A 16,227-nucleotide genomic window follows, 5' to 3' on the forward strand; every position below is an offset into this window, starting at 1 on the left:
AAAAAGAACTTCATAAAACAAAAAAACTACCAGGGATTGGAGAAATGGCTCAGCAGTTAAGAGCACTGGTTGCTCTTGCAGAAGACCCAAATTTGATTCCCAGCACCCACATGGTGACCAACAACCATCCATAACTCTAGGTCCAGGAGATGTGATGCCCTCTTCTGACTTCTGCAGGCATTGCATGACAGGAGTGCACCTACCTACATGCAAGCATTACACTCAGACACAAAATAAAAATAATTTTAAAAATGTTTTTAATAAAAACTATAAAAAAACTAAAATAAAAAGTGATCCAATCAAAATATGGGTACTATTCTGAATAAGCTCTTTTCAAAAGCAATCAAATGAATACATATATATGATACTAAATATCATCAGCCACAAAAAATGCAAATCAAAACTACATATATCATTTCTTCTTAATCAGAGTAATTACTGTCAAAAGCTAGAAACGGAATACCTTAAGGTCCAGCTATTTCACTTCCAGGTACAAATCCAAGGGAAATAAAATCAGCATGCCCAAGAGAACCTGCATGACCTAGCTTTCTGCAACACTATTCACAATAGCCAAGATAAGGAGTCAGCCGAGATGCCTATTACTGGAGGAACAGATAAAGAAAATGTGGTATGTATACGCACTATAATATTATTCAGTTATATAAAATAAAATCCTGAGGTAAGCAGCAAAATGGATGGAACTGAAGGACATTAAGTGAAATAAACCAGACTCGGAACCACAAGTACCACATTCTCTCTCTCTCTCTCTCTCTCTCTCTCTCACACACACACACACACACACATACACACACAGAGTGCACTGATGTCGTGCGATGCCGCGAAGGTCAGAGGCGGGCCTTGGATCCCCCCGGAACTTGAGTCAAGGACAGCTCGGAACCGCCATGTGGGTGCTGGGAATCGAACTCTGAGTCCTCTGCAAAAGCAGTCAGTGCTCTCAACCGCTGAGCTCCCCGCCCCCTCCCCCGCCAGCCCCTAGAGATTTTTTTTTTAAGTCAGCCTGAATGTAGAATACTGAGTACTACAAGAGGATGGGAGGCGAATAAACACAGGCTATCCCAAGTGCTGGGACTATAAGTGTGCTCGTGAGCCTCGTTTGGTTTTACTGTTGTTGCTGTCGTTGTTGTTTAGTTTTTTTTTTACTTTTTCTTTTTTACATTTTATTTGTGTATCACATATGTATGTGTTTGTGAAGTTGTGTGCATGCATGTGGATATCAGAGGTCAGTGTCAGGTATCTTCCTCAATCAAGCTCCATCTTTTTTTTTGAGACAAGGTCTCTCTGGTTGAACCTAGAGTTCACCCATTAGGCTAGACTGGCTGGCAATGAGCTCCAGGGATCCTCCTGTACTTGACACTCCACCCCACCCCTGCTCGCCCAAGTGTTGGGGTTACAGCCACAAGCTGCTGTGTCTGGCTTTTTACATGGGCACTGGGGAGCCTCACGCTTACATGGACAGTACTTTACTGACTGAGCTCTCTTACCAGCACCTTGGATTTTTTTGTTTGTTTGATCAGTTTTCTTTTGAGGCATAGTCTTACTCTGTAGCCTAGACTTGCCTGAAACTCATGGCAATTTTCCTGCCTTAGCCTCCTGAGTGCTAGGTTACAGGGGTGAGTCACCATACCCAACTACTAAATAAGCTTTTAAAGAAGGGCTGGAGAGATGGCTCAGTGGTTAAGAACACTGGCTGTTCTTGCAGAAGACCCAGGTTCAAATCTCAGAACCCACATGGCAGCGAACAACGGTCCATAACTCCAGTTACACGGGATCTGGCAGCCTCTTGTGTCCTCTGAGGGCATTGTAAGACACAGGTGTACTTACAATATATGCAGGCAATATACACATACACATAAAATAAAAACAAAATATTAAATAAATAAAAGAACTTTACAAATATTAGTGTATGAAATGCCTTCAAAAAACACGCTATTGGGGCTAGAGAGATGGCTCAGTGGTTAAGAGCACCGTCTGCTCTTGCAGAAGGCCTGGGTTCATTTCTCAGCACCCACATGGCAGCTAACAAACAACCATATGCAATTCTAGTTTCAAGGGATCCAAAACCCTTTCTGACCTCTGCAGACATTACACATACTTGGTGCACTTAGAAACAGGTACACAAAAGACCCATACACGTTTAAAAAAAAAAAAAAAGTAAACTGTTAACATTCAATTTCGTGGAAAGGTACAATGATCCAGCCTAGAAGTGAGAATTAAGCTCCATTAAGATCAAAGATGTTTACCCTGGCATGATGGCTCATACCTGCAATCCCAGCTACTCAGGTCAAAGACATTTCACTGCTTGGAAGGGTGACTGGTAACATGTAGTATAATGCTGGGATCAGACCCAGGGTTTACTTATATGATAACAGTGAGATAAACAGCCAAACAGAAATAGTATTCCTGCCCCAGAAGTAACATGGCAATGGCGGCTGCTCCTTCTAGGCAGAAAGAAATTAAGATAATCTTAGAGTAACCATATGTCTTCAGCCAGGGCTAACCTAGAAGTACCAGACACTGCAAAAGAAACAGACAGACACTGTTAAGAAGGAACCCACCCCACCTGTTATTCCTGCCTACCAGGGATGACAAACTCAGCACCTCCTTACAAATGGTTTCTGGGTTACAGCTATGGTAACTCTGCTCACACTGTCTTGACTAAGGAGGGTTTTGTGGGTTTATTTTGTTTTGAGACTTGGTCTCATTATATGGTCCCAGCTAGCCTAGAACTCACCATGTCATCCAGGCCGGCCTTGAACTCATAGTAATGTTGCTGCCTCAGCCTCCCAAATACTGGGATTATAGGTGAGCCACCACACCCACTAGTTGGGAATACTATCCATATATATAAAAAATTGAAGGGCTGAGGGCTGGAGAGATGGCTCAACTGTTAAGAGCACTAGCTGCTCTTGCACAGGACTTGGGTATTTCAATCGCCCGCACCCACATGGTGGCTAACAACCATCTGTAACTCCAGTTCCAGGGGAACTGACCTCTGTGGGCATTGCGCGACACGGGTGTACATACATACATGCAGGCATTACACTCATATGTATAAAATTAAATAATAAATAAAATATTTCAATAAATAAATAAAGGGCTGGAGATGTAGCTCAGTGGTAGAGCCTAGCATGTGCAAGGTTCTGGGTTACATCCCTAGCACTGCCGAAAAAGGGAAAAAAAGAAAAAGACTATGAATACTAATGCAGTGTGAGTATTTAAAAAACTGTTATCTCTATAAAGCACATAAGTAAACCAGGGATGGTTTCCTAGTTTTTTTACATTAACATAATAAAAACTAATCATATGGGGGGAAAATCCACCCACTTAAAAACAGACAGCTGTTGCTTTATGGTAAAGTGAAAGATTCAACCCAAATCTAAAATAGATTGAAATTTTACAGTTTGGAGATTAAAGTCTAGCACTGACCTAGCATTCAAGAGACAGTATTAACACTATCTATAGATAAATACCTCCCATCTGTGCTGTGAAGTAAATCTGAACTGGTTCTGTGACCCCCAAATCAGAGGTCTAATGAGCTCATGATCCATCTCCATTTCCTCTGCTTATGTTACATATTTTAGTCTGATTCCAACAGGTTCATACTGAGAACTTAAACTTTCCTTTCTACATTTCTTACTACCAGTGAAGAAGTTGATTGCCCTAGACTGAAAAGTCTGTGCTAAATATCCATGTGTACATTCACAAAGATCAGAAGACACTCTTTGTTTTCTATTTGAATAGCACGTTGCTTAGCCTGAAAAGTTTTCACAAATCAAATGTACATACGTTACAATTAGAAGAGGATTTCGAACAATGTAAATAGACTATAAACGTCCTTTAATAAACATAAGGGTTTTTCCCCTCTGGCTGATTTCTTGGCTTCCTTCTCTACTTTCAAGGAACAGGAGCTCATTTTCCGGGTGCTGAAAACAATGGCTCAGTGACGGATGGGCTGCAAGGCATTTCTTAGAGAGAAAGTACACAGAACACTCCAGCAAGCCCCAGGATCCTCCTGTATTATATTATAAAGTCACACATTTCCACTTACTGAGGGGAGCTGCTGCTTCTCAGGCTCACACACAAACACGCAAGAAGTTAACAATGCAAGAAATGTGTGGCAGAGTGCAAGATTTGGAAATCAGAGGCCTTGGGTTTGAATTCCAGTTTTGCTACTTTTAATGGCCTGTGTGTTCCAGACAAGTTACTTCACCTAAAAGACATTTTCTCTACCAACTTTCCACCCCCTCTTCTTCTTCCTCCTCTTCCTCCTCCTCTTCTCTTCCTCTTCCTCCTCCTTTTCCTCCCCTTCCTCCTCCTCCTTCCTCTCTCTTTGTCTTTCTATCTCCCTCTCTCTCATTTTTTCTATTTTATTGCAGTGTACCAATGTGCAATAATCTTATAACCCCTTCTTCCCCTAGATAGATCGATATTCAATGTATAAGACACTTAATAATGCTTAGTTATTATTCTTATGTTCAATATATAAAAAGATATAAGCCAGTGATGAGTATTATTATAAAAACACCAGCCTGAGCAGACAGTGCATCACAGTAAGCCCCAGCGTTTCTAGAGGGTTTATTCTGTACCAGGAACCCTTTCAATAATTCCTGTGTTTTCATTATGCAGTTCTCACAGTGAGTGCTTTGGGTAGGCTCCCCTCTTTTTTTAATTTTTTAAATTTTTTTTTATTTTATGTGTATGCGTGTATTGCCTGTGTGTAGGTAAGTGCACCTGTGTTATGCAATGCCCTCAGAGGTCAGAAGAGGCTGTCAGATCCCCTGGGACTGGAGTTACAGACAACTGTTAGCTGCCATGTGGGTGCTGGGATTCAAACCCAGGTCTTCTGCAAGAACAACCAGTGTTTTTAACTGCTGAGCCATCTCTCCAGCTCCGGTAGGCCCCATTTTTATTTTCATTTTATATCTGAAACTGAGATACAGAGAAATTGAGTGACTACCAGGGTCATACAGTTAATAAACAGGGAGCCAGATTTCCCCCTTGGAAGATTCCAGAGCCATACTCTTAACAGTTCCTAGTCTGCCTCTTTGAAGTGAGTGGGATGCATGAGACAGACAGACCCATCAGACAGTAGAGAAAAAGACTACTTGTTATCTAAAGCCAGGCCACCCTGAACATGCCTAATTTTGGAAGCTAGGCAGGGCTGGACCCAATTAGTACTTGTAAGGGAGAAACATCATTGATTTGGGTTTTTTGTTGTTGTTTTCTTTCTGGTTTTTTTTTTTTGAGACAAGTTCTTGCTCGAAAGGGCATGCTGGCCTGGACCTCACAAAGTCCAGGTAATTGTCCTTCATCGGCCTCCTGAGTGCTGGAGTAACAGTAGGAGCCATCATGCCTGGCTTGTTCGTGATTTCCTCCTTCCATTCACTCAGCTCCTTGAAATGAACACCGCTGAGAAGTCAGCCTTGGAAAGGGAATGCACAGGGTCCCTTCCTCACTGCGCCCAATCGTGAAAAAGCGTAAAGCAACTTAGCCAAAAAGTAACAACAGAGTCTGATGCAAGTGTCATTATGTAGAAATTAAGCATAAATTTATGCATCTTTGTATTTTGTATGTTCTTGTGACAGCTTGAGAAAGAGGTCTGTTGAAATCTTTTGGCTATATTTCTCTTAACATTTAACAGCCAGGAAGACACTAAGATAAAATATTTACTAGCTGGGGATATAATTCAGTGGTACAACACTTGCCCATGCAAGGCCCTAGGTCCAAGAGAGACAGAGAGAGATTTATCGAACATATATTTGACAAAAGACATCTATCTAGAATATATAAAAACTACTGAAACTCAATAATATGATGATTAAATAATAGGCCAATTAATTTGACAAAATATCTGAATAAATGATCCACCAAAAACATACATGGATGACAGGTAGGTATGGTGACTCACATTTGTAATCCTAGCCCTTAATAGCCTGAAACAGGAGAATAGCCACAATTTGGGGGCCAGCCTGGGCTACAGAGTGAGTTCCAGGCTAACCTGGCCTACAATATGAGACTTTGTCTCAAAAATATGAAAAACAAATAAAAATACGTGTATGGCATGAGAAGACATTCAACATTATTAGCAGTCAGGAAAAAAATGCCTTCAAAACCACAATATATTATGACATACCTACTGGCATGGCTAAAACGAAAATGACTGATTATATCAAGTGTTGGTGAGAAACAAAGCAACTAGAACATTCATATATTGCTGAGATAATGTAAGAGGCTAAGAAGATGGCTGAATGAGCCTGTTTGAGCAAGCATGAGGACCCAAATTTGGATCCCTGGCACCCACATGACATTCTCTCCCTCTCTCTTTCTCTCTCTCTCTCTCTCTCTCTCTCTCTCTCAATGGAAGATGGAAAATAGTTTGGCAATATCTTTAAAAACTAACATACAGGGGTTGGAGAGATGGCTCAGTGGTTAAGAGCACTGGCTCCTCTTGCAGAGGACCCAGGTTTGAATCCCAGCACCCACATGGTGGCTAACAACCATCCATAACTCTAGTTCAAGGGGATCTGACACCCTGTTCTGTCCTCTGCAAGCACTGCATGACATGGGTACACTTACATACATGCAGGTAATACACTCATACACATAAAATAAAAATAAATAAATAAATAAAAATATACTTCCAGTATCACCAGCCATTTTACTCATAGACATACATATACACATACACAAAAATAAACACAAATCTTTTAAAAAATATTTTGGGGTTGGAGATGTAGTTCCATTAGTAAAGTACTTGCCTAGCAGGCACAAAGCCTTAGGTTTGTGGTCCCCAGGACCACATAAACCAGGTGTGGTGATGCATGCCTGTAATTCTAGCACTCGGGAAGTGGAACCAGGAATATAAGAAGGTCAAGGCTTAATCCCAAGTGGTCAGCCCCAACCCAAGTACACACAGAGTTCACTAAATGGACTCTGCACTTGGTATTTATTTATTTTAAAATGTGTGTGTATGTAACAATAATACCAAAGAAGAGGACATGAAATTCAGAGAGGAGGGGACATAGCCAGAGTTCGAGGGAGAACTGGGAGTGGTGGAAATGATGTAAATACAACACTCATGTATGAAACACTCTGTGAATAAAAAATATCAAAAAAAGAAGTTCAAGGTCATTTTCAGCTACATAGAGAATTCAAGGCCAGCCTTGTCTCAAAACAATAATAAACAGATTTTTGAGACTGGTTTGGTGCTCAAACATGAAGACCTGAGTTTGAATCCCCAGCACCCATGTAAAAGAAGGGGATGGGTGCATGTGTCTGCAACCCCAGCAGTGTTCAAGCGAAGATAAGAAAATCCCAGGGGCTTGCTGGCCAGCCAGTCTAGACAACTGGTGAGGTCCAGATTCAGCGAGAAACTCTGTCTCAAGAAATAAGGTGAAAAGCAATAGAGTAAGACACCCAACATTTCTCTGGTCTCCACATGTTCCCACACACGTGGACATGCATCTGCATACACATATTGTACACATATTACCATATGCACACACACATTTTTATGTGACATGATCATTTCTACAACCTGTCAAGGTTAAAAAGCAGAATATGGAAAATCCATAAGTGACTTCCTTTTATTTTAAAAAGCATACGTGGGTTGGCAAGATGGCTCAGCACGGAAAGTCACATGCCACTAAGCCTGACAACTTGAATGTAATCCCTGGGACCCACATGATAGGGAGAAAAATTATGACACACACATACACATGTTGTGGCATGCTCACGCACACACACACACTATAAGTAAAATTTAAAATATTTTAAGAGTTATAAAAAGCTTATGTAGCCAGGCATGGTGGCACATGCCTTTAATCCCAGCACTTGGGAGGCAGAGGCAGGTAGATCTCTGTGAGTTCAAGGCCAGCCTGGTCTACATAGTGAGTTCCAGGAGAACTGGGATACAGGGAGACCCTGTCTAAAAAAGACCAGAAAAAAAAAAAAAAAAAAAAAAAAAAAAAAAAAAGACAAGGGCCAGGCATGAAGCACATGTGTCAATCCAGCACTTGGGAAACAGAAGTAGGATGATCTGGAGTTTGAGGTCAGCTTGGGCAACATAGCAAGATTCTAGCTCAACAAATAAAAGTGTGGGTTGGAGAAACAGCTCAGTGAAGTCCTGCCTTGCAGGCCTGAAGATATAAGGGTCATCTCCAGAAGATATGTAAAAAATGTCCAGAGTGGTGACACACACTTTCAAGCCCAGCACCAGGGAGGCAGAAACAGAAAGATACCTGGGGCTAACCAGCCAGACTAACTTGGTGAGTTCCAGGCCACTAAGAGACCCTGACTCAAAAGAAAAAGAAGCAGATGGCACCTGAGAAAGGACACCCAAGATTATTTTCTGACCTCCAGACACACATATGCAAATATGTGCACAGCCACCACACACACAAATACCACACACACAAACACCACATACACACAAACATGAGCACACGCACAAAATTAAAATAAAAAACTAGAAGGCATACAAAAAATATGATTTTAAATATATATATATATATGTATATAGTGCTGGAGAGATGTGTCATGGCTAAGAGTGAATACTGCTCTTGCAGATGACCCAAGTTTAGTTCCCAACACCCATATCAGGAGGCCTACAACTAACACCAGATCCAGGAAATCTGACAACCTCTTCTAGCCTCCACAGCCACTTACATACACATGCACCTAACATACACATGGGCAAATACACATAAATTAAAAATAAATTCTTTAAAAACATAAATATAAATACATGAAAATATATAACAATAAATAAAAATTAGAAGACAAATAACCTAGTTAAAAACTGGACAAGGGGCTGGACAGATAGCTCAATCAATGGTCAAGAGTGTGTACTGTTCTTTTGGGGGGGTTGGAGAGATGGCTCAGCAGTTAAGCAACCTGTGTGCTCTTGCAGAAGACCGGGGTATGGGTCCCAGCACCCACATGGCCGGCTAACAACTGTTCATAACTCCAGTTCCAGAAGATCCAATGCCCTCTTTTGACTTCCATAGGCTTTGCATGACATGAGTGCACTTACACATATGCAGGCAATACACTCATACACATAAAATAAAAATAATATTTTTTAAAAAGAGTATATTCTGCTCTTTTAAAGGACCTGAGTTTGAGTCCCAACATCCACATCAGACGGCTCACAACTGCCTGTAATAGAGGAATCCAATGCCTCTGGCTTCCATGAGCACCTGTGCTCACGTGCACATATTCACACACAGACACATACACACAGACAAAGACACACACACGCACACACACATAATTTAAAATAATATTCTTATTTTTTAAAACTAGGCAAATAAGCTAAATAGATATTTTTCCAAAGAACATAAAAAGTCATTTCACACACATCAAGGAAATGCAAGCCCTAAGTATGATGTTCATTTATATACACGAAGATAGCTATAAGAAAGAAAACTGGTAATAACAGGTACTGGTGAAGGTTTGGAGAAACTGGAACCACTATGCACTATTAGCAGAAACATAAATTTTACAGCCACTTTGGAAAACTTTCAGTATCTCAAAATGTAAAACACAGCTTTACTGTATGACACAGTTATCCTCTCCCTAGATATATAACCAGAAAAATGAAAATGTATGTCCATGTAAAAACATTACTGTTCATAGCAATATTACTAAAATGGAAATAAGGGGCTAGAGAGATGGCTCAGAGGGTAAAAGCACTTGCTGCCAAGACTGATGACCGGAGTTCAATCTCCAGAACCCACATGGTAGAAGGAAAGAGCCAATTGTTACAAGTTATCCTCTGACTTCCACACATGTGCCATGGCATGCCCATGCCCACACATAGGCACACAAAATAGATGAACAGATAAATGGTGGGGGGGTTGTTTTTTTGGTCTTTTTGAGACAGGGTCTCCCTGTAGCCCCAGCTGGCCTGGAACTCACTGTTTCAGGCCAGGCCTTGAACTCACAGAGATCCAACTGCCTCTGCCTCCCAAGTGCTGGGAGTACAGGTGTGCGCCACCATGCCCAGCTGATAAATGTTTTTTTGTCTTTTTTTTTTTTGAGACAGGGTCTCCCTATAGCCCCAGCTGTCCTGGAACTCACTATGTAGACCAGTCTGGCCTTGAACTCAACAGAGATTCTCCTGCCTCTGCCTCCTTAGTGCTGGGATTAAAGGCGTGCGTCACCATGCCCGGCGAACAGATAAATGTCTTTTAAAAAGTGAAAATAAATAATACACTGATCAGCTAATGAATGAACAAAATAGGTAAGCTGATACAATGGAATTTCATTCAGTCATAAAAGGGATGTGCCACAGTTTGAGTATAGTATATTCTCCCTCTGAATCTCATGTTGAGGTTTAAGGATGGAAATGTGATCCAACAATGGGTGTTTTGGGTAACTAGGATTAGACAGAGTCATCAGGTTGGAACTTCTGCAATTGAGTCCTCATGGCTTTCTAAGCGCAGAGGCCAGAATTTGCATGTATACATTCAGGCTCCCTGTCTCCTGTCTTTCGATACCCTGCGCTGCTTTAGAACTCTACCAACAAGACCATTGAAAAATGCAGGTCTTACTTTGGAACCGTGAGCAAAATAAACTTTTTCTTTTTTCCTCTTTCTTCAGTGCTGGGAATGGGACGAGTACTTGCTAGGCATGTACTCGAACACTGAGCTACATCCCCAGACCTAAACCTCTTTTCTTTTGAATATGCTTGGTGTGGTATTGGGTTACTAATGACTGAAAACAAAGATGGGCAGAATGGCTCCTGCCTATAATCCCAGACCTTGAGAGGCAGAGGCAACAGGATTAGTGTGCAAGCACAGCCTGGACTCAGAATCACCTAAGATACTGGTGAGGCACACCTCTGGGTATGTCTGGGAATCTGGGAGAAGATTTTCCCTGCTGTAGTCAGCACCATGCAATGGGCTGAACACCTGGATGGAACACTAAGGGGGGAAGGAAAGAGCCAAAGAGTGCTCTGTTTCCTGTCTGCTAGAATGAAGAGCAGACTTCACCACATATGCCTGCCATCAGGATGCGAGAACCAAGTGCATGGGGTCAAGCAACTGCAAACTGAACCCTCTAAAACTGTGAGCCAAAAGAAACTCATCTTTCTTTAAGTTGTTATGTCAGACATTCTGTCATTGCCAAGAAAAGGAATTAATACACTAGTCTATGTAGACTAATTCATCCCTTATTCCCTGAAGAGTCTAAGTACCAGATTTTACTTATTATTGAGAAACTCATATCACAGGCTAGGTTAGGTCATAGTTTTAGGAGATGTATTAGTTTAAATTAGTAATATGTCAGCTCTCTAAGTGGTATGACAAAGAACATGCCACGCTCCATAAGAGTCATGACTGCGGAATTTTAATGATATTCTGGAATTCCAGGACTCAGGCTTTTAGCCAAGGGTTTTGAAACTTTGCTCCATGAAGTCTTAATCAAGTTGACTAGTGGGGTTTTTGTTTTGTTTTGTTTAAATCAAAGTTGGAGTTTACTAAGAAATGGTTTTATTTATAAGCACAGACATTAGGAGAGGAAAGGGGGGCGCTAGAGAGATAGCTCAGCAATTAAGAGCACTAGCTGCTCTTGCAGAGACCTGGGTTTGGTTCCCAGGACCCAGATGGCAGCTAACAACCATCTGTAACTCCAGTTCCAGGGGATCCAACACCCTCTTCTGATCTCCGCAGGCATTGCACAACATGGATGTACTTACATATGTATAGGTAATATACTCATACACAAAATAAAAATAATAAATAAAATATTTTTTTTAAAAAAGAGGAAAGGAAAAGCTGGGCATAGTGGTCAATGCCTATAATCTCAGGAGGTGGAGGAGAGCAGAGGGGAGGGGAGGGGAGGAGAGGAGAGAAGAATGGGCATGGGCATCTCAAGAGAGTCACATTTAAGTGTCTCTTTTTGGCTGGGCCTAGTGGCACACACCTTTAATCTCAGTACCTCAGAGGCAGAAACAGCAGATCTCTCTGAGTTCTAGGCCAGCCTGGACTACACAGCACGTTCCAGGCCAGCCATGGCTACATAGTGAGACCCTGTCTCAAAACCAATAAATATGTCTTTTTGTTGTATCTTTTGTTGAGTTTGTTTGGTTTGTTTTCATTAAGTTCCTGCTGGCCTGGACCATTCTATCCAACCTTGGCCCTGACTGGCCTTGAGTTTGTTAACAGTCCTCCTACCTCAGCCACCACCACCCCCCACCCCCACCCCCTCACCGCTCCCGAGCGCTGGGATTATAAGAGTGAATTATCATGCTCACCTACGCATGAGAGTCTTAATGACAGCTATGTATCCATTTTTTTTTTTGGTGTTTTTGCAGTTATATTGCTGAAAGGGTTCAAAAATCTTAAGTTTGAAATGGTGACTCACATCTATAATTCCTGCACCTGAGAGGCCAACGCAGGTGGGGACTGCCATAAGTATGAGGACAGCCTGGGCTGTAAAGTGAGACACTGTCTCAAAGAGAAAGAAAAAAAAAAGTAAAAAATGTTTATTAAGTAAGATTACAAGGTGGGTTTTGAGATGCTAAGATAAAAACATGGGTAAAAAGGTCAAAAGAGGGGCCAGAAAGACAGCTCAGCAGTTAAGAACATTGTTCTTGCAGAAGACCTGGGTTCGAATCCCAGCACCCACATAGCAGCTAACAACTGTCCGTAACTCCAGTTCCAAGGGATCCAACAGCCTCTTTGTCCTCCTCAGGCATTGCACGACATGGGTGCACTTACCAAAAAGGAGTTCTTGATTCTCACCAACCATGGTGGCACACGCCTTTAATCCCAGCACTTGGGAGGCAGAGGCAGGTGGATCTTTGTGAGTTCGAGGCCAGCCTGGTCTACATAATGGGTTCCAGGCCAGCTGGGGCTACAGGGAGACCCTGTCTCAAAAAGATGGGAAAAAAAAGAATTCTTGACTCTCAGCCAGCAGGACTAAGGGGCTCCTTTCCCTTCCCAGGTAGCCTCAGTTTTCCGTGTCGTTCTGTCCTGCCTCTATTTCCCCTTCTGAGACTTCTTCCATAAAACAGTCACAGAACTTGTAAATGCCTGAATATAGCCTAACTAGAAATTCAAAGGAAGCCACTCCTTTCCTTCCACAGCTCTGTGGATGCTTGAGAAAGCCCAGGGAAACAACATTCAAAGCTAAAATGTTTAAAATATTGGGCCAGCAAGATGGCTCAGTAGCCTTGCTGCCGAACCTAACAATCTGAGTTCAATTCCCAGAGCCGACATGGAAGAAGGAGAGAGAAGACTCCTGTAAGTTGTTCTCTGACCTCCACAGGTGTGTGCTGGCACATACATGCACATACACTCACATATACACATACACACAATGAATCAATAAATGCAATTATAAATTTTCTTCTTTTTGAGACAGGGTCTCCCTGTAGTCCCAGCTGTCCTGGAACTCACTATGTAGACCAGGCTGGCCTTGAACTCACAGAGATCCGCCTGCCTCTGCCTCCGGAGTGCTGGGATTAAAGGCGTGCACCACCACGCCCGGCATAATTTTTTTTAATCATGCTGTAGGGTTGGAGAGGTGGCTTAGTGGTTAAGAGCACTGGCTGCACTTACAGAGGAACCGGGTTCAGTTCAGCTGCCTGTATCCCCAGTTCCAGGGGATCCATCACCTCTTCTGGCTTCCTTGGGTACTAGGTACACACATGGTACATATACATACACGCAGGCATAGCACTCAGACACATAAATCTCTTTTTAAATCACTCTGCCTGGCTCTCATCGGGCTCTTTCCTTGTTTTCTTTTCATCTTGTTTTTCCACTGTTTCTACCAAATCTTGTACGTCTGGGCTTGGACTCTGAGGGCTTGTTAATAAACGTGTGCCATTTATTCACATTACTCGCTTAGCCATGTTTCTGAGCTCAGCCATCTAAGAGTTAAATCTCAGAAACCACATAGAGGATCTTCACCTACCTGAGGGCAGATCTTGCCCCATACACGACACTCCATATAGAGGAAGAGAGAGCCTCTCTTGGGATGAGATTATCTGCAAAGATCATCATGAAGTTACTGAAGAAGGTCAACTGGAAGACTTGGAAGACATTGATGACAAGGAAAAGGTAAAAGTTCCTCTGGGACAAGATTTGTCTCATCAGTAAGACAGCAGCAGAGATCCAGGCCAGCTCCTGTTCACTCTCTGAGAGGAAGTTTTCCTTCAGGCTTCTTTCAGAATCGCAATGTCTCATATGAGACATGCCAATGTGAAGGCTGGCAGCCACAAGGAAAGCAATGACAATGGTGGTGGTCTGAAAACTGGAGAGGATTTCCATGTTGTGAGAGATGAGGCCACAGAAGAGGATGCTGGTGGAGCCAACCAGGGATGCCAACTGGTTCATTCTGAGCACCTGCAGCCTGCTGTCAGACCGGGGGACCGTCCCTGCAAGCAGGTGCCACTGGACTTGCTGCACCCACGTGAAGGTGCTGTCGAATGCATAGAGGAAGACCACCAACTGAAATCCACTAAGCCAGTCCCCTTGCTGATAGTATCTCCAAGGAAACCAAGGAAGCAGGAAGACCACTGCGTGTAAAAGGGCTCCACACACATAACAATGGCCACTCAGACAGTGTTCAGACTGAGAGTTCCAGTAAAAATACCCTGTCAGGTTGTTCAGAACATTTCAGATCATTAAAATTACCTAGGAAGAAGAAACAGGATTATTTTATGGTAGCTGCTAATAGTGTAAACTACTACATTCAGGAAAAGATGAAAATAACTCCTAAAGCCCAGTGTGATGATGCATGTCTGTCATCCAAGCTCTTGGGAGGTTGAAAGAGGAACATCACGAGTTCGAGAACTGCCTGGGCTCCATAGTGAACCAGAGAGAAAAGGAAAGGAGAAGGGAGGAAAGGAAGGGAGGAGGAAGGGAGGAGAGGAGAAAGAAGCCCCTGATTTTTTTCTGGTTTTACTTACGAGAAGTATCTAAAGCTGAAAAAACTCAGTTTTTAGAACCATCAATTAACATCAATAATAGCAATAGATTATGCTACTTAAAAGCCAATACATAGTCATTTTGTGTTCAGGTATAGTACAAATATTTACATGTATTATTTTATCAAATCCTTCAAAACACAACCCTACAAGATAGGTACTATTACTATTCCCGACTTACAAAGTGGGATACTGAGGACAGAGAGCTTAAGGAACTTTCCTAGTTAATTAATTAACAGAGCCAATGTCAGAATCAAAGCAATGAACCCAAAATGTGTGCTTTCTGCTATTATGCTAGACCGTCTCCCACCAGGCACACAGGGCCATACTTTTGCATGGAATCATAGGCCATGTATGCAAAGACATAATTTTGTATATCTATACTAGGAAACATTAAAATATCAATTTTTACCAACTCAGAATGGATGCATTAAGTATGTAGTCTGTAATAAATGAGCATTATAAAACATAAGAGAAAATTTTAAAGACATTAAACTATCCATTCAGCTCATTTATGATGTTACAATACAATCTGCCAACATCATGCCCCTTTTCAAGGTAAAAATTCTCTCCCTTTCTTTATTCCTTCTCCCCTCCCCTTCCTTCTACCCTTTTCCATTCCTTTCCCTCCCTCCCTCCCTCCCTCCCTCCCTCCCTCCCTTCATTCCTTTCTGAGATAGGATCTCTCCATGTAGCCCAGACCAGCTCAAACTCTTGGCAATCCTCCTGCCTCAACTTCCCAAGTGCTGGGATTACAGGTTTGTGCCACCACACTATATACATTTTTCTTGGTAACACAAGTAATGTAAAGAATTTGCTCTTTGTAAATGACAGAAATACATCACTGTAAGGAAAGAAACTCTGTCCTACATTTAAAGAGAGTTAAAAATTCCATCTTGGGGCTGGAGAGATGGCTCAGCAGTTAAGAACACTGGCTGCTCTTGCAGAAGATCTGGGTTTGGTTCCCAGAACCCACATGGTGGCTAACAACTGTCTGTAACTCCAGTTCAGGGGAGTCCAATGCCCTCTTCTGACCTCTGCAGACATTGCACTACACCAGTACACTTACATACATGCATAAAAGAAAAAGAAAATTTTTTAAAATTCTATCTTACCTGAGACTGATAGAAGGCCAGTTCTGAAATCTTATATAGTTTCAAGAAAAGTTTCACATAATAGAAATTGAAGACAGAATTTAGCATTTCAGTGCCCAGTGATACCAGAGAGTATGCCCAGGCAGTGGATTTAATGTTTAAAAGTATCAT

General features: G+C 42.0%; 1 protein-coding gene across 1 annotated transcript in view; it reads right to left on the minus strand.

Annotated features, from left to right (window-relative positions):
- LOC103742788 (transmembrane protein 180-like) overlaps positions 1-16,227 on the minus strand; it is a 77,093-nt gene extending 60,866 nt beyond the window's left edge. The window contains 4 exon segments of the mRNA XM_008843891.1: positions 2,366-2,535; positions 13,948-13,961; positions 13,964-14,669; positions 16,078-16,227. Of these exon segments, the coding sequence (XP_008842113.1) occupies positions 2,366-2,535; positions 13,948-13,961; positions 13,964-14,669; positions 16,078-16,227 (1,040 nt within the window).

Source organism: Nannospalax galili, unplaced genomic scaffold (assembly GCF_000622305.1).
Source record: "Nannospalax galili isolate Female #2095 unplaced genomic scaffold, S.galili_v1.0 scaffold381, whole genome shotgun sequence".
Taxonomy (NCBI): domain Eukaryota; kingdom Metazoa; phylum Chordata; class Mammalia; order Rodentia; family Spalacidae; genus Nannospalax; species Nannospalax galili.